Below are 26749 nucleotides of genomic sequence, written 5' to 3' on the forward strand. Positions count from 1 at the left end.
CTGTTTCTTGACAGAATTTGAAATTAACATGACCAATTAAGTCTATCACGACTATCTGGGGCAATGCTGACAAGATGGGTTTTTTTCTTTTATTCCCTCCTATTTTAGAAGTACTTTACAAGTGAAAAGGGCAACATCATTTTTAGAGTTTGTTGAGAACTTCAAATATCTAGTCCCCAGAAGCAAGATTCATCGTGAGGAGTAGCTAAGGTCTCACCGAGTTTTCAAAATAGTGCCCACATATACCGTACTTGTTGAACAAATTCAGATTTATTGAAAGTAAACATTTACATTGGCTACAATGTTAGAACTATTACAAAGCTGGATAAAAGAGGCTTAAGTAGCAATAGAAAGCAAGTGCAATAAAAAGTGAATAGAGAAAATATTTGGCCTTAGTGATCTCTTGGCAGTATTTACATTATGTACATATTGTTAAATATTTATAATAACTCTAAGGCACCAAAGGCTAAATAGCAGGTTGCAATACTATTTTGTGCACAGAAGTCAAGAAATTTATTGTAAAGAAGGCTGGATAGTTAAAGAAACATAGGCATATCTTAATGTTTACATAAAGGAGTGGCTGCATTTTTAAAAATCTCAAATGATACATTAAATATTGGGCAGATTGAAGAAAATATTTTTAGAACATTAAATTATGTTGACTATGTAAATAAGCACTATTTTTTTACTGACTTGCTGGTAAATGTGTAATGTAATCTATTCTTCAACACAGCTTTTTCACACTCATGGATATGTTTTGTCTAAAAACTACTTGAAATTCTTTCAACCTACAAAAACTTATCCTAATATATCATAGTGTATACAAAATCTCCAGGAAAAATTGACTGGACAATAATATACATCAAATTTATATTTAATCTGACAAAAATTTAGCAGGCATTCAATGCCAAAATAATTGAATATTCAGTCTGCCACTCTGGCAAAGCAGTTGAGTATGTTAATCCTTTAACTGTAAGTGGGCAATTGTTTGTGGCTTAGGTGAATGGACATAAAATTGGCCCATGGAGAAAACCAATCTTAAAGGGGACTACTTATATTCAGATTTTGCAACTTGAAACCCCTTCACATAACTCACTGGGTGTTAGTCAGCTATGTCGTTCATCACCAGTGACTGAAATATCCGTATTACTGCACTGTCAAGAGGTAACTGACAATATCTATGTCCAGCACAGTCTGGACTGTTGAATTACTTGATAACTTCCATTTGCAAAATTTTATGCGTTCCTTATACTGGAAACCCAGTTTACCTTAACAAACGGTCTGCCAATTGTCTTGAGGTAGTGTTAGAATGAAGAATTCAGCGGAACAATCGAATAACATCCTAGTATTTTTTAAATGTGCTTCAAGTGCTACTATGAAATCCACATATTTAAGTGGTAGACAGTCCAAGGTTGAGTGGCCCTTCATGACATATTAAATCACTATCTGATGAAAGGCATCCAGACATTTACAAAGATGATGATTTTTCCTTAAAACTTTCTTCGACACCATGCCCTCTGGCAAGTTATGATACTATGGTATAAAGTAGTGCTAGAATTCTTTCAATGATATTAAAAATTTATACTGCATATTAAAAGTTTCCCTTCTTTTAGCAAAGTGGAGAATAACTGAGAGATTTCTTTTTTAAACTCTTAAATTTTTCAATGAAAAATATTCAGAACATTAGCAATAGTTTTTGGGTTGGTTTCTTACACCACATTAATGATACTAAGTTTAAGGAGGTGGCACTCATTTAAATTTTAAATTTAAAAACCACCTTCAAATCCAACATTTGGCTGAGATTTGCTGAAGAGAAAAAAAAAATAAAAATCATTTCAACATAATGCAATCTAAGGCACCCAAGGTACCTTACCATAATGTATTCTATAGCACTAGGTTTTAAGTATATTATTACTTTTTTCTCTTCTCAAATGTTCACTCATTTTCTTTTTTTTTTCCAATACAGTGGACAATGAAAAGGACAAATCACTCATAGTGAAATGTTTACAAAAATCAGTAATGTAGGAAAAAGCAGAACTAATAAATTAAGGTTCTTCTTTCCCTACTTCAAGAATGAAAATAAATGATTACCTTTGCTCAGTGGGTTAATGCTAAGTAGTAATGACTACACAATTAATACAACTGTTACAAAGCATCAGTGAACAGACTTCAAATATTATATAAATACAACACAATATCACATGTTTGGAATCATCAAATATGTCAATAGGTAATATCTTAATGGGGTGACTGAATCAAGGCATGATAATGTTTAAACTTCTAAATCTTACAGACCTACTTGGAAGCATGATTCATTTATTGATGAATATTAATGAATATTATTAATTAATTAATACTGAAATTGGATTATTTAAAAATAAAGGTATCAGTATACTATAGTAACCCCAATATCAAAAACGTTCAATTAAAAGATTGGCTCTCATACTTCGAATATTTGCTTACAGAGATTCTGACAATTTTTCAAAACAAACTTAAAATCTGTCATTTTGCACTGCAATAGCATTCAATTAGTTACTATTTGGAGACATCTTATTATCACAACAGATGTCCATTGTCTGTAATAGTTAGTGGGCATTAAAACTATCAACTGCTTCCCCTGCTCTAAGAGGTGAATCTACTTTTATTGTTTTCTTTTCATTTTTTTAAAAAATTTACATCCAAGTTCTATTCTTAAACTGGTGGTAGAGGTTTGCATTCTTCCAGTTTTTCCTCCCTAAAATACTCTCCCCTGAGTCCTCCAAGCCACCCATTCCAGTTCAGATTCTGATACTACACTCCTTGTAGATCACTCAACTGTTAAGTAAAACCTTAATGGGTTAGGTCCGTGGTTCGAAAACTATGCTTGGTGGGGGGCGCTACAGGGCGTTTTTGGAGTTGCCCCAGTGCTGCCAGTGGCCACACAGGTGGGGTTCCGAGACCTCAACTTCCAAATCCTGCCATTACGTCTTCACAACTATATTATATACAGAACGTGCCACAAAATTAATTTGAAAATAGTAATTTTGACGCTTAAAAATGTTTTTAAAACGCAGTCAAAGGGATTTGGGAGACTTGGGGAGTCTTGGCAGAAAGAAGCAAGTCGTCCGCTTGTCCCATGGAAAGTCTTCAAATATCTGGTCACAGAGTACTAAGTGACATGCTAGATCTATGCCCTACTATGCCTCAGTCTGGCTTTGAGTTTGGAGGCCCAAGTCGGAATGGATCAATGTTTTAAGTGGATCCTATCACAATGATTAATATCTCAACCGCTTCAAGTCTATTTTTGCAGAAATAAGTGGCATTATCAATTATTTACAATATAAGGAAACAAACAATAGGTAAATACTTAAGTAGCAACCCTTAGCGATGCGTGTGACCTTTTTGCTCACCTTGTGTGCCAAAGGAAATAAACACAGAAGTTATAACATTATACTTGCAAATGACTATACATTTTTACTTTTTTTTTCTTTCTAAATAAATTAGAATCAGATATGAGCCTTGATTCAGGGTCTGAATAGAGTGGCAGACTTGTTAATTAAACTGCTCTCATGAATGGCCTTATTCCAAAGCTATCACGTAGGAAATAAAACACTGTCAATTAAAACTTATAATGAGCAAGAATAACTTCAGGACCCAAAGAAATAGAAATGATTTTGATGAGCACATGACTCTTGAAAGGAAAATGCTGAGAGCTGGTGCTATTATTCTCTATAAATCTATTTGTGTTCTTTTAATATAAAAGAAACTTCAAAGTTTGTCTTCTTTCTCAATACGAAAAAACATAAGCAGAGGTATTAGATGAAAAAATATAAAAATGCTGGTGTGGTATAAATAAATTGTAAAAATGTTCCATTGTAGTAAATAAAAAATATATACTGTTTGTTTAAATTCTGAGGCCCTTCTTTTAAACATATAATCATTTGAATATAGATTTAGTCCACCTGGGGCACCTGCGTTCCCCAAATTATAATTGTTAGAGAACGTTATAAAAGAGTTGAATTTTAACTGAAGGAAAAATTATTTAAACAAATAGAAAAATTGTTTGTAAATATTTTCAGTGAATGAATGGTGATAAATTTGACTCGTATCTTGGTTTATGTCCAGATTTCCTGCTTACTGAATATTATTTTCTTTTCATTAAATGGGAATGGAATCATGGAGCCATGCCATCTCTGTTGTCAATACACATATATGTGTATACACACACATATATGCACCATCACACACATTTTGATGCATGAATCTATAGATATGTACATTACATACTCATGGGCAAAGCACTGCATCTAAGACCTAATTGTTTTTGTTTAAGAAAAAAGTAACAGGAGAATAGGAAACATCCCCTCCCCAAACATTTGAATGTTCATACCACTAATTAAATAGCACATCGGAATGTGCAAACAGACTTATTGCAAAGTATTGTATAGATTTAGACGTCATTATAAAATGTTCTCAGTTCTATTTTGGTAACCTAAAATGTCGGTATATAATACCAAATTTCCAATTAAAGAGTTTAATATAAAAATATCAGCACAAAACTGTTTTTTCAATCTGTTTATTGTGTGAGCAACCCAAACTTAAGTTTAAGTGCTGTTGTAATTTTATTACTAGATTCCATAACCCTACAATTGATAAATTGTATACCATTTTAGGTATGTTTAATGAGATACTTAGAAATACTAAGAAAAAAATCAGTATTCAAAGGGTTACTTTTGTTTATAATAACAATAAATTATTTTATCATCTTCTTCAGTTCAAAATCCAGCTTTGAACCCGAGGAAGGCTTTCAAATCACGTTAATTAAATGGTGGTCCTTTACCCAGTAGCGGTTTGATTACCAATTACTCGAAGGATCTCTTTGTGAATGCCTCCTTCTTGCGTGTTAATATTTGCATCTCCGACTTGGCCATCCTCATAGCTGAAATGCAAAAAAAAGAAACATAAGACATTTAAAAAGACGAAACATTCAAAAATCACTTAAGCCACCTTAGAAATGCTCTTTGGCACCCAAAGAACAGCTGAAGGGAATCAATAGCGAAGGAGTCATTTCTCTGCTGGATTTAATAATGTGTCTGCATTACTAAACACATGATTATGCTCAATCGTGCCCCGATTTCCCCTTCCTTCCTTTCTTAATTTCAACTTTTTCACCCCCACATAAAGCACGGCTTGTGATGCCAGAAGCACCCATGTCTCTGGCCTCGCAAGCATTTTCCCACAGTGGCTGCTATACGAAGCCTACCGTGGAGGAAACACCAGCTTCGGCTTTACGTTCTTTAGCTTCTAAACTTCCCAGCCCCACTCCAGTCTCAATCATTTATTTTCTCATCTGCGACACTCTTAGAAATGACTTCACTCTCTGCCGCTGCTCTTTTGCCATGCTTGCCCTCTCATCATCACTCTGTTGTGATCAGTGCTGCATTTTCTCTCTTATCTCTGGCTGCTCTACGTAGTCTGACTATACAAGACGTTCTTACTTAATGCTGGTACTTCACATTAGAACGCAAGTGCGCCAAGTGTAGCTAAGCTGTAGAAGTGAAAATAGAACATTAAAGGACAGCAGTTGCAAAGTCCTTTAAAAAGAAATAATTGCGTTTTAGATGATTCTTCATTTCCTCAAATAAACTTACTTGGGCAATAAGAATTTTCCAAGAATGAATTTTTAAACTTCCATGATAACGGTCAGAAGTAGAATAGGTGATGAATTAATTTTATTTCATAAAAATGACTTCAAGACAGAAGCTTTAGAGAAGTGGTAATTACTTCAAAATAGATAACCAGGGCTGTAAGCAGTCTCAAAGATTTATGCGCACCACTGTCTTTTCCTAACCACATAAAAATTCTCCTGAAATAGCACAATACAGGGAAATGAAATGGAGGGCATACAGCAATGAGAACCCAGGTCCTTACATAACCCACTGCTTAAACACCTAGTGATAACTGTATTTATATCGAATGTAGACTCGTAAGAACTGACCCACGGTTGCCTATCAACTTGTTCAATTCTTTCCATATAAGTATGCGCGTGCGTGCGCGCGCGCGCACACACACACACACACACACACACACACACACACACACACATATACACTCATAGTGAAACATCACCATAAAGAAAAGAAAGGGTATGTGGTATATAGCCCAGTTATAATTATTTCGTCAGGAGATCAAACTGTAAGTGTTCTGTTAATTAAGTGGAAAATGCTCAAGTGAAATGCTTTAAGTACTGTCCAAATCAAATTTGGTGCGTTGTGGCAAACTATGTAAAAGATATATTTTACAGGGCAAGTAAAATACATTTTACTGGCTTTTACACAAATCCCGGCTACCCACAGGACTAAGGGTAAATTAAGCCATCCGTAATACTGAGCCAAGGCTGGAGAGGCAAACTGGCTGGCAGGCTCGTTCAATAGTGTTTACCAAGTCAATCCAGCTAGTTCCTCCAGGATCCGGATTTTGGAAAGCAAAGACACTGCCAAAAGGACAGTGGGAAGACACAAAGAAAACCATGGTACCAGTTACACATACAGTCCACATGTAGCTCTTCTCATTTTCCCAATATGCATTTATGTTTATTCTGGCTCTATGGCACCTGTAGTAGGGTCTAGACACGTACTGTGTCCTCTGTACACAGGACACAAAGTTGAATAGGGTATTCTTGGCTTAACTGAGACCCAGTCTACCTACTACAATCTCTATTCCTTTCAACTTAATGCTGACCTTTGAGATTTGTCTGTAATACCTTCTAACTTCTCACGTCTTCAAGCCACTGCAGTCATTCTTCTGATCCTACCACTCTACTGAGTGTACTGACAATGGTTGCCCACGGCCTCCTAGGTGAGGAGTTCACAAGACTTTACCTGCTATGTGTGCAGTATGTGATGCAGTGGACTGCTCTTTTTCCTAAAGTGATACTATCTCTTCACTTCCTCGTTGGCCCTGTGACTATTATTATTTAAAAAAAATTTTTTTCAATGTTTATTTTTTGAGAGAGACAGAGACAGAATGCCAGTGGGTTAGGGGCAGAGAGAGAGGGAGACACAGAATCCGAAGCAGGCTCCAGGCTCTGAGCCATCAGCACAGAGCCCGACGCGGGGCTCAAACCCATGAGCTGTGAGATCATGACCTGAGCCGAAGTCGGACGCTCAACCGACTGAGCCACCCAGGCGCCCCAGCCCTGTGATTATTAATTCTCAATTTCCTTCACCACATCCTCTTCCGTGGCCTCCCATTTCAATGCTGATTTTATCCACAATTCACTCTCAGTGTTTTCTCTTCTCATGATCTGCAAAATCTCAATTATTTCAATCCCTCCCACTGCTTTAATTGTCACCCACATGCTGATTCCTAAACTATATCTCTAATCCTTACATCTTTCCCTAACTGTAATTTTCCCACAGAAATCACAAATCGAGTGTATTCAAAACTGAACTTAACTTTTTTACCCTGAAACTGCTTTTTTTTTACCCTAACAAAATCTCAATTTGGAGTACCATTGTCTACCCACTCTCCCAACAAGGTAACTTCAGTCCTTCTTGGTTCTTCCATGTGCCTGATTCCAGTAAGTTACCAAGTTATCTTGCTTCTGTTTTCTTAATTATTCCCAGTTGCATCTTCTCTCCATTTGATGCCATTACCTTCATTTAGGCCTTCATTATCATTCATCTAAATAAGGGATTTTCAAGTTTCAGGTTATGTACAATTAGCGGGTTCCAAAATTAACTTAGATTGTTCAGGCTAGCATTTTTCAATGAGATTATGATAGAATAAGATACAGAACACTGAATGCACCACACAAAGGACACATTGTTTTTTCCCAAGTCACGATGTCAAACACATTTTCTTCTGTAGTGAGAAACACTGACCTAGATGATTGTAATAACATTATAGCTGATCTCTCTGTCTCCACACTTACCCCATCATCTCTCCCCTAAGACTATTTTCTGCTCTGCTACAGTGATACAAATGGCCTCCACTTTACTTGCAGGACAAAATCCAATGAGACTGGCATGGCACACCAGGTCCTGCGGGACTCAAACCAAAACTTTGTCTCCAGTCATGTCCCACTCCCCCGACACCCTATGTCCAAATGGAAGGGTCTGCTACCCCCAATACTATGTGTTCATCAACACTTTAAAAGCATATGTAGTTAGTGGAAAGGAGACGAGACTCACATTCTTTAAATAAATGCTAATAATTTAAGACACAAAGAGCACAGGGTGAGGGGAGAGCAAGAGTGAGGGACTGAGATTGAAAGTATTAAGAAAAATGCATGTTTTCCCACTGTCTGTGAATCCCACAAGAAAGCATAACAGCTGTGGGTTGGAAGGATAAAACTGACCCAAGCATCCAGGTGTCTTAAACTATGAAGCATATATAATAATAAAGGAAAGACAAACTACCATTTGATTGGGTCAACTGGCAGAATTCATATCTATGTAATACTAGTAGCATTTGGGCACTTATTAAATATGGCATACAGAATACTTTGCAACTATTTATTAGTATTACAAACACTCAGTTGCTAACAGTGAAGTTCATTTATGCCCAGAAAGCAACAAATTAAAAAAAAAAAAAAAAAAGAAATGGAGCAAGAATAATATCATAGGGAAATGATATACTTGACTAGGGTTTTCTGAAGAAAGAAAAATGAAACCATCTAAAAGAAGTCTAAAATTACTTATGTTCCCAGGTATAAGAAGATTGCTAAAATTTTAATAAAAAATAAACCAATCTGCCTAAAAAGCTATGAGAAGGAAAATAAGACAACAGATGGAATTTAGCTGTCTGGAACTCTCTGGGCATGTTACAAAATTTCGTGGATAAAAACTTTTGAATGTATTGACATGTTCTATTCTCAAACTGATGTAGCAGCTTTGTGACAGCTTTAAAGAATGGCACACGTAAATTTGTTTTCGGGCTCCCTGAATCTGGAATACAGAAATGATAGCACGATTTTTCATTAGCAATAAAAAGAAGAAATTCACTGTGAACCGAATGATATCCGGCACTTCCCCAAAGTTCCTGAAGATATCTGATGCTGTAACAGCATTGTCTATGTCACAACTCATGTACAATTTCTTCATTACGTTGGAACATGCAGTCTTTTGTCATTGCTTTCATTTGCTATGTGTTGTTTCTTGTGAACAGAATCTGCACTTTATGAGGGGAGATAATAAAGTTATGCAAATAACTGTAAGGCAGGCATCAAGGACAAGCAGATTTTATGACGAACAAGAACGAGTAAAGGGGCACTTGGGTGGCTCAGTCGGTTAAGCATTCGACTTCAGCTCAGGTCATGACCTGGCGGTCTGTGGGTTCAAGCTCTGCGTCAGGCTCTGGCTGACAGCTCAGAGCCTGGAGCCTACTTCTGATTCTGTGTCTCCCTCTGTCTCTGCCCCTCCCTTGCTCACACTCTGTCTCTCTCTCAAAAATAAATAAATATTAAAAAAAAAAAAGAGTGAGTAAAACTTAAAGACAGAAATCATGTCTGACTGGGATGTCAAGAAGACCCCTTGGAAAAGACCATGTAGTTAGGCTTGGAAGATTAGAGAAGGCTAAGCTGGGGAGAAGGCCCATCATTTGGACTGACGGAACAAAGGCACAGTAGTGGGAAAAATAATTCCAAGCTGCTCTCAAGAAACACCTTGGATAATAATTTTATTCAATCAGTGTTTTGTATGGATAATTGAGGGAAAGTAAAATGGTCTCTATGTTGCAGAATACCATGTTTTTGTTTGTTAAAAACTACCAGTCTGTATGAACAAGGTATAATCAAAACTCTGCTTTAGGAATATTAATGTGATATAAATAGCATGACCTTAAAATTTTATATGCATAGAAATGGAGACTATACACCAAAAGATTAGCTGTATTTAACTCCAAGTGGGGATATTACAGGTGATTTTCTTCTTTTTGCTTGCCTTTGATTTCAGTTTCTATACAATGAAGAGGTATCACTAGTCTAATCATCTTAATGTTTAATAAATCTGGCATTGTACAAGATAGATTAGGGGTAATGAGAAGCATGGAGAATAACTAGTAATCTTTTGGTGGACTCTGGGGCAGAGAATGATATATCCATGGAAACAAAGGTATTGAAAGGAGAAAACGGTAAAGGTATACTGGGAGCTGATGACTATAGCGCACAAGGAGAAAGAAATTAAGAACAAGAGCTCGGATTTCAAGTCTCTTTGATGTAAAATGACTGCAGAGATTGAGAAAGCCGAGAACTTGATTAGGGGATTTAGCAATAATGGGGTCCACTTTGTACACACTGATTTTAAGGTATGAGCAGACTTTTCGAGGGGAAATACCTAGCGAGCAGTTAAATGTGGGCATTTCATTCATTCCTTCTTTTCTGCTAAGCACTGTGCTGGGCACACAAAGACAAATGAGCCATATAGTCCACAACCTCAAGAAGTATACAGAATAATGAAGAAGACCATGCATAAGGAAGAATAACCCAATGACAAAAACATGCCCACGGCATCACACAGTAACACTAAGGGGCGGTACAAAGGAGTCTAGGAAAGTTCTAGGAAGAACGGAAGGCATATGCTGAAATTTAAAGCATGAGTAGGAATTAGATAAATTACTTTGAGGGTAGAGAGGAAGAGAGAATCCAAGCTCAATGGAGAAAGGTGTGTGGGAATTGTAGTGCACAGTTCAGGTTGTGACGCAGAACATCTGGAGGGGAGAAATTGTGGGCAATGAGATGTGGGGGGCATGAGGCTGGGGACTGGATCTCCTTGACTTTCTAAGGCGGTGGCGCTGAAGGAGGAACAAAGGGCTGGGGAGTTGTGTGGTTCCCTTTGTAAAAGGACACGGGATTTCGTCTTATAAGAAGCAAGCAGCTCCGAAAGAATCTTAAGCAGGAGAGTGATGTGGCAGTTTAAATCTTGGAAAGGGATCTGGGTTGCAGACAGAGAAATTGGATTTATTATAGGCTGGGGATAAAGCAAAGTTCCCGATCTTATCGGCTTGATGTCGCACAGCTTATGTCACACGGTGTCACTGAGCCATGACCAAATGGTTTGTCTTCCAACTTTATAAATAAGTTGTCTGTCTACTCACTATGTTCCCATTCAAACACTGTTTGTGGGTTTTGTTTGTTTTGTTTTGTTTTGTTTGCAAAATCATGATGCACGTTCTCTTTCTTTTCATTTAATGGCCATTATACAGTTCTTATTTTACAAATTTTTCTTGTATCTTCTTCTTTAGATATATTTCAAACTTTGACCAAAAGTAAAAACCATACATTAGTAATCCAAAATATTGTCCTTTTCAGCTTTGTTTTTGTTCATTCATTAAAAATGTACTGACAGGCGTCTCCGCATTGGGTACCCTGGGAAGTGCTTCAGGGCATGTAGGAGAGTAAAACAAAAGCGAGAGTAGGGGTGCCTGGGGGGCTCAGTCAGTTAAGCTTTCGAGTCTCGATTTTGACTAAGGTCATGATCTCTCACGGTTTGAGCTGCGTGTGGAAGCCTGCTTGGGAATCTCAACCTCTCCCTCTCTCTCTCTGCCCCTCCTCTTGTGCATGCAGGCATCTCTCGCTCTCCCCCTCTCTCTCTCCCTCTCTCTCTCTCTCTCAAAACAAAGTATAAAAAAAAATCGTAAAGAAAAAAGAAAAGCAAGAGCAGGGGTCTGCCCTTTGGCAGCTGATAGCCTCATGGAAAAGTCAGATACAATGAAAAAACTGAATTTTAAATGGAAGTTCTGCAATGTGGGGTGAAAGAATACCAGGAAGGAAGATTAATTTTGACTGGGAGCTGCATGGAAGAGGTGATATTTGTGCTAGACCTTAGAAGATAGATTTTGGATAAGAATTCCTGAAACGTATTTAGCCCTGAGATCTGCTTGACTCAGAAACCTGAAAATACTCAATCTCTTCTCTGCAGACTTACCTGATTTGGTCCTTCCCGTTCTTAAGTTTCTGAACTTATTGGTATGTCTTGAAAAATAAGAGGGAGTGTATGTACCTTAACTTTATCTAATAGACAACATATGGAAACAATTCATTTGAAGATCTACCTGCTCTAAATCAAAGAAACACTAAAGCATGAAACAGGTTGTAACATCAAATAAGCAGGATATACAAACCTAGCAGTTCTTAACCTTTCCTGGGTCCCAGAGAGCTGAGGGAGAAGACATATACTCTTACCTCTAACAGCTGTCACTATGGCAGGATGGGGTGGGGGTGAGGGTTAGCCGGGGGGGGGGGGGTGCCCATGGCACTGGACACACCTGTTTACTTGCCAAATTATCACTTACCTTCTCCTCAATTTTATTATTTAATAATCCTAGTAATGGGAAATACCAATAGTAAATCTTCCTTCTCTTGCTCTTAAATTCCCCATTCACTGTGAAGCAGGCATGTTTGTTGCATATAACTAGAGTACAATACATCCATTTGGTTTTTGCATCTTCTGCTTTGGCAAGCCCAGCTTCTAGCCCCTTTTAAAAACTGCTGCCATATTTCTAAATATTGGCCTTAATGCCTTTGTGTAACGTGTCTCAAGCCCAATCAGAAATCAAACTTTATCAGGAATCCTTAGACACTTAAAATTGGTTACAATCTGTTCAAAACATCTAATTATTACTTTTTGCCTAAAGCATTAAAATTTGATTAAGTTCATTCACTTTGAAATTATCCAACAAAATTTTTTTGAACTTATTTTTTTTTTCTAAGTGATGTCTTCTTTTAAATTTTACTTTCAAATTTTTTTTTGATGTAGCAGTCTGTTCCCTAAAATATCCCCACAATTCTTCCTTCATTCGGTGTTGTTGTTTACTTGTTGGAAAGAGTATGAATAGGATATTAAATTAGTGTTTTATTATCTCCATTCTAGAAATCAGATTAGCATCGAAATTACTGAAATATTTTAGTAGTTTCACTTAATAATAGATAAAAAAGAAGGAACATTAATTTATATCCTACTATCAGGTCAGACTTCTAAATAAGGAATCAGATAATGGTAATAAAAAAACCAGAATAAAATAATAAGAAAATAAGATTTTGTCTGATAACAGTATATTTGTGATAACTCACTTCTTTCTCCTCAATTTATCTTTTCCTAGATGTTACCACTCACTGGGGAGGCACATCACTCACAGAACTCTGTGATTATATCCTTTATAAAGAAGCTGATGGTCGTAATTAGAATGTACATTAATTAGTGAATGGATTCTCCTTTTGATGTGTTTGAATCTTATCAATTTTCCTTAATTAGTCCCTTCTTTCCTGAGGGTGCAGAGAAAAAGGATGAAATCACATTTGCATTTATAAAGACATGAAAATAGGGGGCACCTGGGTGGCTCAGTGGGTTGTGTCTGACTTCAGCTCAGGTCATGATCTCACACTCTATGAGTTCGAGCCCCACGTCGGGCTCTGTGCTGACAGCTCAAGAGCCTGGAGCCTGCTTGAGATTCTGTGTCTCCCTCTCTCTCTGCTCCTCCTTCACTCATGCGCGCTCTCTCTCTCTCTCTCTCTCTCTCTCTCTCTTTCTCTCTGTCTCTGTCTCTCAAAAAATGAATAAACATTAAAAAAAATTATAAAGAAATTAAAATCATTATCTTAAGAGAATTTTTTTCTTTATACTATTTGTAAAGTATCTAAATATACCAGAAGAATTTTGTTCTCTTTTCTTCAGATGGTCTTTCCTCAAATTTTTCTTCTAAAAAATACAGATATCCTTCTCTCCAGACACACACATAATACACACCCAACACATATATCCCTACAGATTTATTTTACATATAATTTATGTAAAATTTCAAAGAAATAATGCTAGAATGCATACTTAACTATCTAAAGTTGTTTATTTGGCTCAATACATTTGACTTTTAGCAAGTTACTAAAAGGGATAAATTAACTAACATCAGGCTAAGGAGAGGACTTTGGAGTTACTTTCTAAATCCTAAGGCCACTCAATAAAATAACTTCGGGACTGGATGTGTCTTTGGGAAAGCCAATCTTCTAACAGAAGATAACAGTCATGATGGTAAAGAAAGAAGAGGGGAGGGGCACCTAGGTGGCTCGGTGGGTTAGGCATCCCACTCTTGATTACGGCTCACGTCATGATCTCAGTTGTGAGATTGAGCCCTGAGTCGGGCTTCGCACTGAGCATGGAGCCTGCTTTGGGATTCTCTCTCCCTCTCTCTCTGCCCCTCCCCTGCTCATGTGCACACGCTCTCTCTTTCTCTCTCTCAAAAAAAAAAAAAAAAAAAAGGGGAAAATAAGTATTTAATGAGTGCCTTTCAATGGAGATCTGCATAGCACCAACTTTGTGCTCATAACAACCTTAAGCTAGCATGCAGATAGCTTCTCTAGGAACCTCCAGACCCACATGGCATCCTTGTCTACCTTGCATTCTGACCCAGGAGACCGATTTGTACGGACTCTATCAGTATGCTCCCTGGCCCTCTACTTTCTGGTAGAGGAAATGGGGAGTCCCAGCAGGACCTTAGCAGGAGGGCAAAGTCCAGGTTTCCCTTAGCTCCAGATCCACAAGGGCACCTCGGGCTATGTGTAGACTTTCAAAGCTGCTGAACTAGAAAGGGTTCTCCTGCCAGGTCTGATAATTGTTTCTTGTTCTTGTCCTTTTGGCCCTAAGTATATGTAGTAACAACAGCTGTGGTGTTACTAGATCCTGGTTACTACACTAGACCATGGTTCCCCTATAAACCACACCTTTTTAAGTAACTTACTTGTGGATGATAGAAATTATGGTATTTTGCGGGGTGCCCGGGTGGCTCAATTGGTTAAGCGTCCGACTTCGGCTCAGGTCATGATCTCAGGGTTTGTGGGTTTGAGCCCCGCGTCAGGCTCTGTGCTGACAGCTCAAATCCTGGAGCCTGATTCAGATTCTGTGTCTCCCTCTCTCTCTCTCTCTGATCCTCCCCTGCTCAGGCTCTGTCTCTTTCTCTCTCTCAAAAATAAATAAATATCATTATTAAAAAAAGAAAAGAAATTACAGTATTTTTCATGGGCCACGGGTTTCCTGTTGGGATTCTGCCCCTTAAGGTAGATATACTGTGCTACCATATCTACTGATGATACTCTATTGTACCCACTGATGAAACTTAGGAAGGTTATGCACCATGGTTAACATCATCTAACTGGTGAGCCTGGACACAAACTGTTTAACCAAAGCAGGCTTTTTCTACAACACTTATGGCTGCTTTGCCATTACGAAAAAAATCTATAGATATATATATGTCTCACAATACATAACTTATGTATTAATGTGCATCAAAAATACAGAAGATATATAAATACATAATATGTAAATCAGAATAAGAAAGTCAGTTTTCATATTATCCAAAAGAAAACCAGGCAGTTCACAAAATTTCCATTGCCACCTGTCCATTAGGTAAGCGATCAAATGCTGTAGGCATAGCATCCTACAGATACATTATACATCGAAGCAATCTTCCTGCAGTCATTTTGACATGGCTTATAAAGCGACCCAGTGCATTTTTCCATCTTCTGTTTAGAAGACTACATAAAAGTATAAAACAGATATGCTCAATTCTTTCCCGAGGGGTCTCTTGTGATAGGACCATGGATGAGGAAGAAACAGGCAGGGGAAGGGGTTGGGAGTCAAACAAAGATGGGTGAAAATCAGACAGGTTTACTGGACTCATCATTTATTTAGGGCTGAAAACTAATGCTATTACATTTTCATACAGCTCTTTTGATACAGTTGTGTCAAAAACTCCACATCAGTATGTCCTGCATCAACTTTTCATAGGGACAGGGCATTCTCATTATTGTTTTCTTCATTCCCAGTTATCATATTTTTAAGTCCATAGATAAAGATATGTGTGTATGTGTGTGTATATCTATGTTACATCTATCTGTGTGTATGTATATATACACATATATACACGTGTACATACATGCACACATAGATGGTTAAAGAGACAGGATGTTTTCCTTCAGTTCTTCTAAATTAACATTTAAATATCACTCTGTTTTTTAGAGCTCATTAAAATAAAATAAACATTAATATAATGAGAAATTAGCTGTCTGTTATATATTGGCAGCTAAAATGACCAAAAAAAAAAAAAAAAAAAGAAAGAAATGTAGTCACTACTATCTCATTCATGGAGAAGACAGTAAGACACAAATGTGAACCTTTACACTTACACAAAGAAGAATCGTGTGCAGACATGATCAGTATTGGGGACGACCCATATCTCTCCATGTTTGTGCAGGTCAGGTGAGGTGATCACTGTAAGTGGAAGATAAAAGTAAAGAACTATTTATTCTAAGTTACTATACCCCTGGCTCTTAGAATCTAAAAGCAAAAAGAACATGCACAGACCAGCATATGAAAAATTGTTTAACCTAATTAGCTGTCAAAAATGTAGTAAAAACAATGAAATGTCATGTAACAATTTTATGTTTTAAACACCATCAGCGTAACAACAGGAAAGCAATCACTTGTGTATTATCAAAAGCAAACAGTCTTGACTCGGGAACTATGTGGAAAACAACTTGGTCTCCCATATAACTATCAAGGGTTGAAAACTTAAAAGGCAGTTAAGAGTGGCTACTGAAAACTCTCAACACAAGGAAAAAATGCTTTTCTAGTCAAGGTCAGATTTTATAGCAAGAACAAAGAAAAGTGTATGATTTTCCAAATCACCTATCAATTTTTCTATCCCAAGTTCAGAAGAAATCAATAATTTCAGCGTAGAAACAGAAGACCTATTTCGGTTCTCTTCTTGGTGTTTGGTTCATCTTTCCAATTTTCCATGGCATTATACATTCAAAAGCCAACTTAAAGAGGAAGGTGGCATATTAACAGAAGAGATTAGTAATACTTGATCAGGAAAATATAATTACCATTCTGAGATATCTGCCAAGAATAAAATATAGCACTGTTTGAACTCTTGCCAGTGACACTTTGTTTTTCACCTTTAACGCTCCATATTGTACCTGTTTCCCATCTGTGCCCTTAGAGAAGGTCACGAGGAATAATGCTGTCACTAATGCATTATGAGCATTCTGTAAATATACTCAAATTCCTAAATACATATAACATAGAGAATTAATGCTACAAGGTTTGTAGAACTTTCAACGTACCTTCACATAAGGCGATGCATTTTAGGTTACGGCTTTGCAGGAATTGGGATTGTTGTCCTTTTTTCTGTGACTAAATTCCAAAAGAATTTAAAAATTAGACTGAAAATGGGGCAGTTGCTCAAGTGAAAAGAGAACTCATCATCGTTAAAAAATAATAGCCCCTGAGATAGCTCCAGATTAAAAAAAAAGTGGGGGGGGGGTGCTATCTAGACTAGCAGTAATATCCTTGAATTCTTTCTTAATGTCAAGCTATATTTGTTGTATCATTTAATTTCTGTACATAATCATTATCAAATCACTCTCAAGATAAGTGAACTAAAAAGGCTAAATTAAAGTTTAACAGCATCACATCATAGAATTAGAACTCAAATTTATTTTTACTGGAAGCCTGGCATCCTTGTTTCAAGGGAAACAAAATTAAAATGGCATGGTCTTTTTAAACATTAAAATCAGTTATTCCAGATCATCTAACTAACCTAAAACCAACCCATTTTTACAGCACCATTAACTTAAGCTGCAGGCGTTTCAGAAAAATCTCATGTAGAAAATCTGTAGTTTTGCTTTTGTTTTTAGATACTAAGTTAGCTATCCTTTTTCTTTTTTTTCAATTTAAAGTCACATTATTCATTAAGTAGATTTTTAATTGGTCCAGAATGGTTGTTTCCTCTGAAACAACAAGGGATCTGTGCTTGCTCTTTTCTCTGCCTGGAATGTTCTTCCTCCCATAGGGCTCATGGACTCACTGACTATAGGTCTCCACACAATAACCTGAGAAAGAGCACCCTTTCCTGACCAGCCCAGGGACAGTCACTCTGGTCCCATCTTCTATCTCATGGTATTAAACATCTCTGTTCCCTGATTTTTCTCCATTTTTCTCCACCACCTACCATTCTATCTAAATATATATTTAATTCATTCACAGCCATTCAACAGAATGTAAGCTCCCAAAGGAGTTCTCTATTGTTTTGTGATCTATTTTTTATCATCACTATAGCCCAATGCTTAGCAGTCTCTAAAACATTACAGGAGAAGCTTAATAAATACTTGCTGAATGTTTACTGAATAAAGGCGCTCTGATTATTACACGTGAGGGTAAGTTTTGTTCCTTCATGCGTAATGACTATTTACAATGACTCTGAAGACTTAAAAAGCCAGACTTATTGATGTCCTGCTGGCTAATGAGGCTAACGTTCACTCATCACATCAGCCACTCGAGTCACTACAACACCTGTGATGTGCTGCTGCTTTTACTGCTTGAGGCCGGCTCGTCTTTGGCTGTCACCTTCTGCTTCTTATTCATCCCTGAGGACACCAAGAAAAGAGTAATTCAGGAACAAAGCTGTATCATGCCCCTCAAATACAATCCCCTGACACTTTGCCTAAGATTGCATTGCATGGGGCACCAATGATCACGATGGGCTCCTGAAGGACCAGCTCCTGTGACTTGGGGTGGAAAGTCAGTGGGTTTAGAAGTCCTGACAGTGTTAGGAAGTAGAAAATACAGCTTTTTAAAAAAATTTGCATGGAAAATAGGGATAGGAAATTCTCTTGCTATATTTAGAAATCGATATATTTACAAAATTCGTAAATTGATTTTAAGGGGCGCCTGGGTGGCTCACTCGGTAAGTGTCTGATTCTTGATTTTGGCTCAGGTCAGATCTCAAGGTTGGTGAGATCGAGACCCGTATCAGGCTCTGCCACTGACAGCATGGAGCCTGCTTGGGATTCTTTCTCCCTCCCTCTCTCCCTGCCCCTTCCCTGCTCACCTGTATGCATGCACGCTCTCTCTCAAATTAAATAAATAAACTCAAAAAAATTTAAAAAGTAAAAATGAAACACACGCTTACCTGAGTAACCAAAAGATATGCTTGACATTGGACTAAGATAGATTCCACTTCCATACATTGCACCGTGGAGCTAAAAGGGGAAGAAGTGGGAGAGAAAGTGGGCAGCCAATGGTTTCAAAGGTTAATACTTTACATAAGAAAAATTAGTCTCATGTTGGAGCATAAATTCTTAGAAAATGATAAAGCTATTTCCTAAAGGACTAATTTGAAAATAGGACTACTAATATCTTTGTCCTCAAAATTCAGTGAGTTGATACATAAAAAGTGATGGCCAGAGAAAAAAAATCTTTAATTTTAAAGTTTTCCACCTGATCTATGACAAAGTCAGTGAATTATTACAAAGTAACGTTTTTACCCAAAATATTTGACTCCAAAATACCGAAAACAAACCAGACTGCATTATATATGGTGAGGGTTTTGATTAGGACTCACATGCTAGTATAGCCACAAAGGAGCCTATTGACATTTTCATTACACAACACTGCAATCCCGTTCTTATCTCCTCTAACCTTGCAGGTTACAGTTTCATTAACTGAAACTCTTCCACTGTTCTAAGAAACTACTCAGAACAATTAAAATTCTCTCTCATTATCCCTGTCTTCTAGAACCCCTGTGCCCTATTTAGTATGAACTGAATACTAATCGAATAAGTGTGTGTTTATGGACATTTACATTTAACTGTATCATCTCAACTGTCATCAGAGCGTGAGATCTGGCACAGGTGATGGGACTGAGCGTCTCATTTCCTGACCTCTTTCCATCCTCAGATGAAAATCAGCTGAATGAGAGTGAGGTAGGGTATTGGAGATGAAGGGAATAAATAAAGATGAGCACTACACCCGCGATATCCCGCTAACTCGCAGTGCTGCCCCAGAGACGGTAAAGCAGGCAACAGATAGCTCTTTGGTATCCAATCTCCATTTTGCTAACTCTTAGCCCTACTTTTTCTTAAAGTATTCACACTTGGGCAGTGCTCAAGAAATCTGTGTTGAATTAGCAACAGAATGCTTGTACGCTTTTACTTTCTGCATGATAATTTTTCTTCTACTTAAGCTCAAAGTGACTTTACTGTTTTCTCATAGGGAATTCAATTTCTTTTCCTTTCCATCCCTATATGATGTATAGGTCAATTCTGCTTCAGTTATTTTTGTGAACATTACTTACGCCTTTTAAAAATCCTATGTAATTTTTTGAAGCCCGCTTGCTTACCCCTTTTCACATAAGAACAAAACACTATTGAACTCTAACACAAAAGTAAATATGGTCTTGGTAAAGCATCCAGAAAACTTACCTGCAGTCTAGTATTAGAAGCAACGACCAGACCATTCCTCAGAATAGAGTGCCAGTTTTCAATATGTGAGCCACTAAAGCACAGAGGAGGGGAAGGACAAGGTAAAACCAAACATTAATAATCCTCTAAAGTAGCCACAATATGATAAATCATGTACCTTCAGAAAGTCCTGAATTTCCAAGTCAAGTATCAGGCACTGGACTACTCAGTGCTTACAGCCAACTACTACAAGTGAATGTTTTCCTCCCCACACATTTCTGGAAGACCGAGGTGAAGCTATATCCCCATCAGCGTTAAACCATACTCACTGAAATGCAAAGGTGCTTCCAAAGAGTTTTTTAGCAGCTCTAAAATTAGATTCTTTGGCTGGTGGACTGCTGAGAAGAAGGAACTGATGTGGAGTATGCATAAATTTCAGTTGCTGCCATTTAAAATAACGACAAATGAAAACATGTCAAAATGAACATAGAATCAGACTGATGACAATTTCAAATTTTACTGGCTTAAGAAATATCTAGATTCAAGCCACACGAATTTACACTAACAGGACCATTCATTAAAAAAAAAAAACCTGCATAAATGATAAATCATATGGAGTTGCTGATAGGAAGGGTAATTCTTTAGGCTAATGGAAAAGGAACAGGAGACAGACAATCCAAAGTCATTTATATTTAGCTTCAGAATACATTGTGTAATCTTGTCCAAGCAGATCTGCCTTCCTAATTATGTTTCTTTTTGAGACTTTTATTACTGAATTCCCTAAGTATCCACTAGCTATTCAACTGGGGAAATATCTGAGTTTGCTAAGCAGAAAAGAAAAGTTAGTTCAAGATTTTAAAACTGCAAAAATTACCATCGTCATGCTTTATTTGCATATGCTTATAAATCTGGAAATTGCCTACATTCACAGAGTTTCCCCTTTGTTCATGGAAAGAAATTAAAACAGAATCTTTTGAATTAGTTGCCTGACAAATTTTCTAATTGCTGCCCCTTTCACTTAGGAATGTATTTGTATAGGAATACAATATAAAGGAATCTCGCAGTTTAGAGATTCACAGACAGGAGAGCTGAGATTCTGGATACTGATCTCCTTAGGTAATGATCAGAACTGAAATCAGTCCATTGGCTTTTCATTTATTTTGTAAGCATATTGAGCTGATAAGGCAGTATCTTTCTTGACAACAAGAAACTGACAATGATAAAAATAAAAAGCACAATACCTTTCTCTGGTCAATCTCCAGATTCCTCCTATCACTTGCGGAATAACTAAATGATTTCATATTGACCCTTTTACTCACTTAAAAGTTCAGGGCAGCAGCCTGAATTTGAATTTGATTTCTTGGGAAAACCTAGAGCTTGTGCCCATATGGTAATTTCAAACTGAAGAATGAGGCCTAACCTGAGATTACTTCCATTTCCTGGAGGTAGGCTGCCTAAACATCACAGGGTCAGTTCTCCCAACTAGTCAGGACTGTTCCCATTTCTGTATGTATATGTGAAAAAACAACTTACCCTGTTAACTGGCAGTTTCACAATATGTGACCTATTACTTGAAATAACCCTGAAATTAATTAAAATAATCCATCAGTCACAAATACATGCCAAATATATTTCAAGTTTTCTTCTTTAGTTGGCAAGTGAATGGAACTAATGTTTGCTGTGACATTAACTAAACTGAGTGATCCTTGTACTTAGTTACATCAGTTTGCTTTGTTCCTAAAACAACTGAAAGAGCTCATGTAACAAAAAAGATAATATTTTATATCTGAGAACGCAGAAGTAGTTCCTTACACCCTAAAAGTGTGATCTTTAATCATTACCCTCCTCAGACATCAGCAAAATGAACATTTCTAAATATATTTTCACATGACGATCACGTAAATACAAAGATTAGAAGCTGATTCCTACAACCGCTTCTTTGGCTCTTCCCTACATTGTCTAATTAAGAATGAGTTTTTACGAGATCTTTTTCTTTCTTTAAATATTTGAGGATCTTTGTGCTGATATATACAGTGGTTTACACACAAGCTGTTATTCACCATATTTAGACACTGAGGTTGAAAAAAATTAAATTCAGGTATCTGAAAGAACTGATGACTTTATGCTTTTCAGTACAGAAAATAATAATAGGGAAAACTCTAAAACATTTTGGTAGATTTTCTTCTCCTTGAAAGGTGAGTGACTAACAAACTGAAGAAAATGATCACAAATAAAAGTTGACAATCGGAGGCTGACTACAGGGGGTGGAAAAAAAAGATCCAATATTTGAGATTTTTACCTTCATTTTGAATATGACTTAATGTGAGAATTTGAAAAGTTAAAATGAAAACTACGTGTTATTCTACTCGATCCATCAGAATTTTAATAATAAGATCAAAAAAGGTACAAAGAAGAAAGACTTCCAAATCTAATTTTTAAAGTCTTATTAGAGTAAGTGCTCACTGTAAGATTCTAAGTGAAAGCCAAGTAATCAGACTCATTTTTTCTCCTTTGCTCATCTTTTCATTTTTTTTAAAAAGGTTGTAGTATAGAATCAATCTCATGCAAATCAATCTCTTATAGTCTTCACATTTGTGTTACTGCATGATGGTCGTGATGAATTCCAGTCTTTAAGTTTTTAGTGATTTCAAAGAGACTTGTACATAAAACCCTTGTAGGTATGGGGAGCAGATACTATTGTTTTCATCTTGCAAGTAAGAAACCGGAGGGCAAAGGGTTTTGTGGCAGGCATGGTAGGAGGGGAGCTCTCAAGCCCCGCTCCGGTTCTCGCTCAGCCCTCCTAGGATCCCTGTGGGACTACGGCCTTGCCCCTCACCACGCTCACTCTGAACAGGGCATCACCTGCAGCCGGCAAACAAAGAGCTCATCAAGTTTATGCTGTCCTTGTTAAGGGAGTGAACCGTACGAGACATACATTTTGGAAAGGTTTTCAGTAAGTGTTTGAAACAGTGAGTATTGTCACTCAGTCCTCAGTTAACGAGAAAATTAAATGAACCAAAACGGCTTCACCATTAGAATACAGCTAATCACATTTTTTAAAATGACAGACAAACTGCCATCAAATACACTGTATACCTGTGTAGCGCGTAGGACAGCGTTTTCTTCCCCTTGTGATATACAAGTTTTAATTAAAGTGAGAGTCATTACGGACTCTGATTATAAAATCACCAGGCCTCACAGGCTTGTAGAACTGTAGCATTGCAGGCCTCGTAAAATGGGGCCCTCCCCCTCCCCCCTCCCCGCTTAAAGCAGGCAGTAGAAAACGATGCCGTTTTAAGGAAGAGGAAAACTAAAATTGTATACCATTGCAGCAGGGGATGAGCAAGGGGGTCCTGTTTATCCATCTGCTTCTTGATTTCGAGATACGGTGCCTGAAAAAAAGTCATTATACTTCGTGATTTCTCTCATAAATTCCTTTCTTCCTTTTTGTTTTTCCTTTTTGCAACAGGAAAATCAGGTTGAACAGGTGTACCTAATCTAGTTAAACCCGGAAGCCCGTGGCTGTGAAGTGGCAACAAACAGCAACAATTTACCCTTCTTGTTCCCCCAAGGCCAGGTGAACTCGGAACTTCCACATAGCACAATGGACTTGAGCCAACATTTTGTTACACAGAGAGGTTTCATCAAGCTTTAGCCTGGCTTCCTGGTACTAGGCCATGTCCCTAAAGGTGATCCCGGGCATCATGCTGAGTCTCTGTTCAAAGTAATATAATGCCGCCCAACCACAAGAGGTATCTTGTCCCAACCTACACTGCCAACCTTCCGGTAATTCTCTACTTATCCCCCTGCTGCAATTTTCCTGTTCCCCACAGCTTCCTAGTTTCACTACTCCACCAGCTCCTCTTGGTCCCTTGCTGTTCGCGCTTTAAAAACCTCAGTCACCTTGGTCCTACTCGGAGGTTACCTCGCTCAAGCGGCAAGTCTCTCCCACTCCAGTCCTCAAATAAAATCTATCTCGCCACCTTTAACAAGTGTCGGGTGCCATTTCTCTTCGAAAATGACTGTTTTTAACTTTTAACTAACATCAAAGCAAACCTTGTATCATAGCTACTACTCATGCTCCTATCCTAGGGTCCTGACTTAGGTGTAGAGCTTTACAGGTAAAAACTGGACAAAATTTACATAGGAAGAGCCCTTCTTTTGAAAGTATTTCCTGGAATTTACCCAATTAACCTTTTCAGAGAACAAGAGGCAATCTGTCTGTGGCAATTTAGGTCTAGTACATTCTAGAAAATAGGACGGTATTATGTTATATTTATTGGGAGAGGTTTAAAGATATGACACAGTGAACCCTGACGGCATCCCTACGAAGCGCACACTGGAAGGCGATGCCACATTGCTATTTACTATTTACCACCTTGACAGTGAAGAGGCTGAGGCATCGAGCAATTACGCAACTTGCCCAAGGTCACAGGCCACATCATCGATGAGTGAATTATACAACACACGCCTCTGACTTCCTAGGCTGACTCTTGATCGTCTCCACTGCCTTCTATTTAAAATAGCTTACACATGACCCAGAATAAAGGAAGCAAATTTTGGCAGAGAGCTGATCCCAGAGTCAGAATTTTGTGGCTATTTTTATCCAAGAATGATCCTGGTCTAGGGTATCGTATAAATACCCTATTACCACCAAAGTTTTTGGTGACACAAAAATGTTTACTGAACTTTGTGTAAGATATTGGAACAGGTCCTTTTTTCTCCCTAAATGGAAATGTGTTTTATTGTTTTCTTTGCCTTATACAAATAATAAATATTTGTTTGAAAAGGAATTCAGGTAACAGAAAATTATGGACATAGAAAAACAACTAGAAAGCATGATGGCTTTTCAGCAAATACTATAACGGGTGAATTGAAGATCTCATTTACCATTGTCAGACACACACTGTTTGTTGATGCCTATTTGACTACATGGAATAAATACTATCAAAAGAATGAAATCTCAAATCTGGGAATGTTACGATGTACTCTGGGAGCATATTTTCAAGGAGAGTAAGGGTGATGGTGGGGGAGAAGGGAGCAGTGAACCAGAAGTTTTGTGGGCCTCAAGACTGAAGGAATCTAATACTCTTTCCCCAAAGATAGCAAATGACCCAGGGTAGTATTTATTGTAAGCCTCCAAGGCCTCCAGGGCAGTGCAAGCCTTGAAACCACCATACGCAAACCAAACCCATAATGCGTGCTGATGTCAATTATGGATTATTAATTTCTACTTATAATAATGAGTTGTAAGCCTCTCTCCAAATCTTTGGCAGTGGAAAGGCCTCAATAATTCAACGGTATGTGCTTTTCCAAGAGCTGGACTACAGCCCATTGATCTGTTAGACTTTCATAATAAGCCACAATCCTTGCTCATCAAACTTCACCAAAGGCTCTCTAATGACCAAAAACATAAACTCATGCTCTCTGGGAGTCTTGTGTCCTCCGAAGTTGTTCTGAGAATCTGTGTTCTTTCTAAAATATTTACGCACAATTTACACTTGATAGAATATTTGTTTTTATTTTGACATTAAATACGTGTTAAAATTGCTACTGTTAATGAAAATTGACAGTCTAGGAAGATGGTACCAGATTTAACCTTTGCCTTAAGCTATTCTGACACACTTCCATATGCTCAAACTCCTGCAGAGAGAATGAGGATTATAATAATGCAGTTACCCTCCAAAAGTCACTGTGGTAGCCCACCAATACACTGGTGTAATTTAATTAAAACATCCTAATACAACACAATTTTAATCTGTAAATTATTTTAATTATACTCCCATCTAATAGAAAAGTCTACATTTCACTACACAGCCAATACTCTCAGACATTTATAAAATATGATTTTACTCTAGCAAAACTGAACTGCATAAAACCACAAGGTGATATACTTACTTGTGTCATTTCTCTAATAGAAGTTATGCTATCCAGTGCTTTCATTACTCGATCATAGTTCTTCTTCTGTTTGAACAGACAAAAAAAATAGTATTCACTATAAGCCTTTGCAAGTCTGCGCATTACTAGAGAAACATATTATTTCTGTATGTGGATTTTCCATCAGAGTCAATTTGAAAGCAATGTCTGTTGTGTACATAAAAGAGAAGACTTTAACAAGATGGTTTTGGGATGTAGGATATATAACTGAGTTAGAGAGAAGAAAAAAGAAAACAATGCCAATCCTACTTAAACAATACAATCCTATTTATGTATAAGTACATAAAATCATGTTTAGCCTGCAGGGGGAAAACTATAAATACAAAAAAGATATTGGGCTCCTGATTCTTACTGTCACTAAAAAAATTAAGCCATGATGTGTAAAGTAAGCATAGAGTCCTTCTAAAATCCAAAATCCACTTTAAATATCACAAAATCATTTTGTTTTTATTTCCTTTTGATTGAAAGATTATTACCAAAAGAGTATGACTAGCAGGTGTATAAGTGACACCACTTAACTGATGATTCATCTTCAAGCACACTGTAACTATGTGTACCGTTGTCACTTATGAAGGAAGGAAAGCTTTTCCAAGGACATTT

General features: G+C 37.4%; 1 protein-coding gene across 2 annotated transcripts in view; it reads right to left on the minus strand.

Moving 5' to 3' along the window:
- Positions 1–251: 251 nt before the first annotated feature.
- PARP8 (poly(ADP-ribose) polymerase family member 8) overlaps positions 252–26749 on the minus strand; it is a 178200-nt gene continuing 151702 nt past the window's right edge. For both annotated transcript variants that reach the window (XM_011286265.4, XM_019811146.3), the window contains 10 exons: positions 26111–26176; positions 23537–23604; positions 21746–21794; positions 20542–20654; positions 20234–20306; positions 18943–19012; positions 18324–18397; positions 17096–17165; positions 16154–16238; positions 252–4918 (listed from right to left, as the gene is read on the minus strand). In XM_011286265.4, the coding sequence (XP_011284567.2) occupies positions 4816–4918; positions 16154–16238; positions 17096–17165; positions 18324–18397; positions 18943–19012; positions 20234–20306; positions 20542–20654; positions 21746–21794; positions 23537–23604; positions 26111–26176 (771 nt within the window). In that variant the 3' untranslated portion in view covers positions 252–4815. The remainder of the gene's footprint in view (positions 4919–16153; positions 16239–17095; positions 17166–18323; positions 18398–18942; positions 19013–20233; positions 20307–20541; positions 20655–21745; positions 21795–23536; positions 23605–26110; positions 26177–26749) is intronic.

Source organism: Felis catus, chromosome A1, assembly GCF_018350175.1.
Source record: "Felis catus isolate Fca126 chromosome A1, F.catus_Fca126_mat1.0, whole genome shotgun sequence".
In the NCBI taxonomy this organism is placed as follows: domain Eukaryota; kingdom Metazoa; phylum Chordata; class Mammalia; order Carnivora; family Felidae; genus Felis; species Felis catus.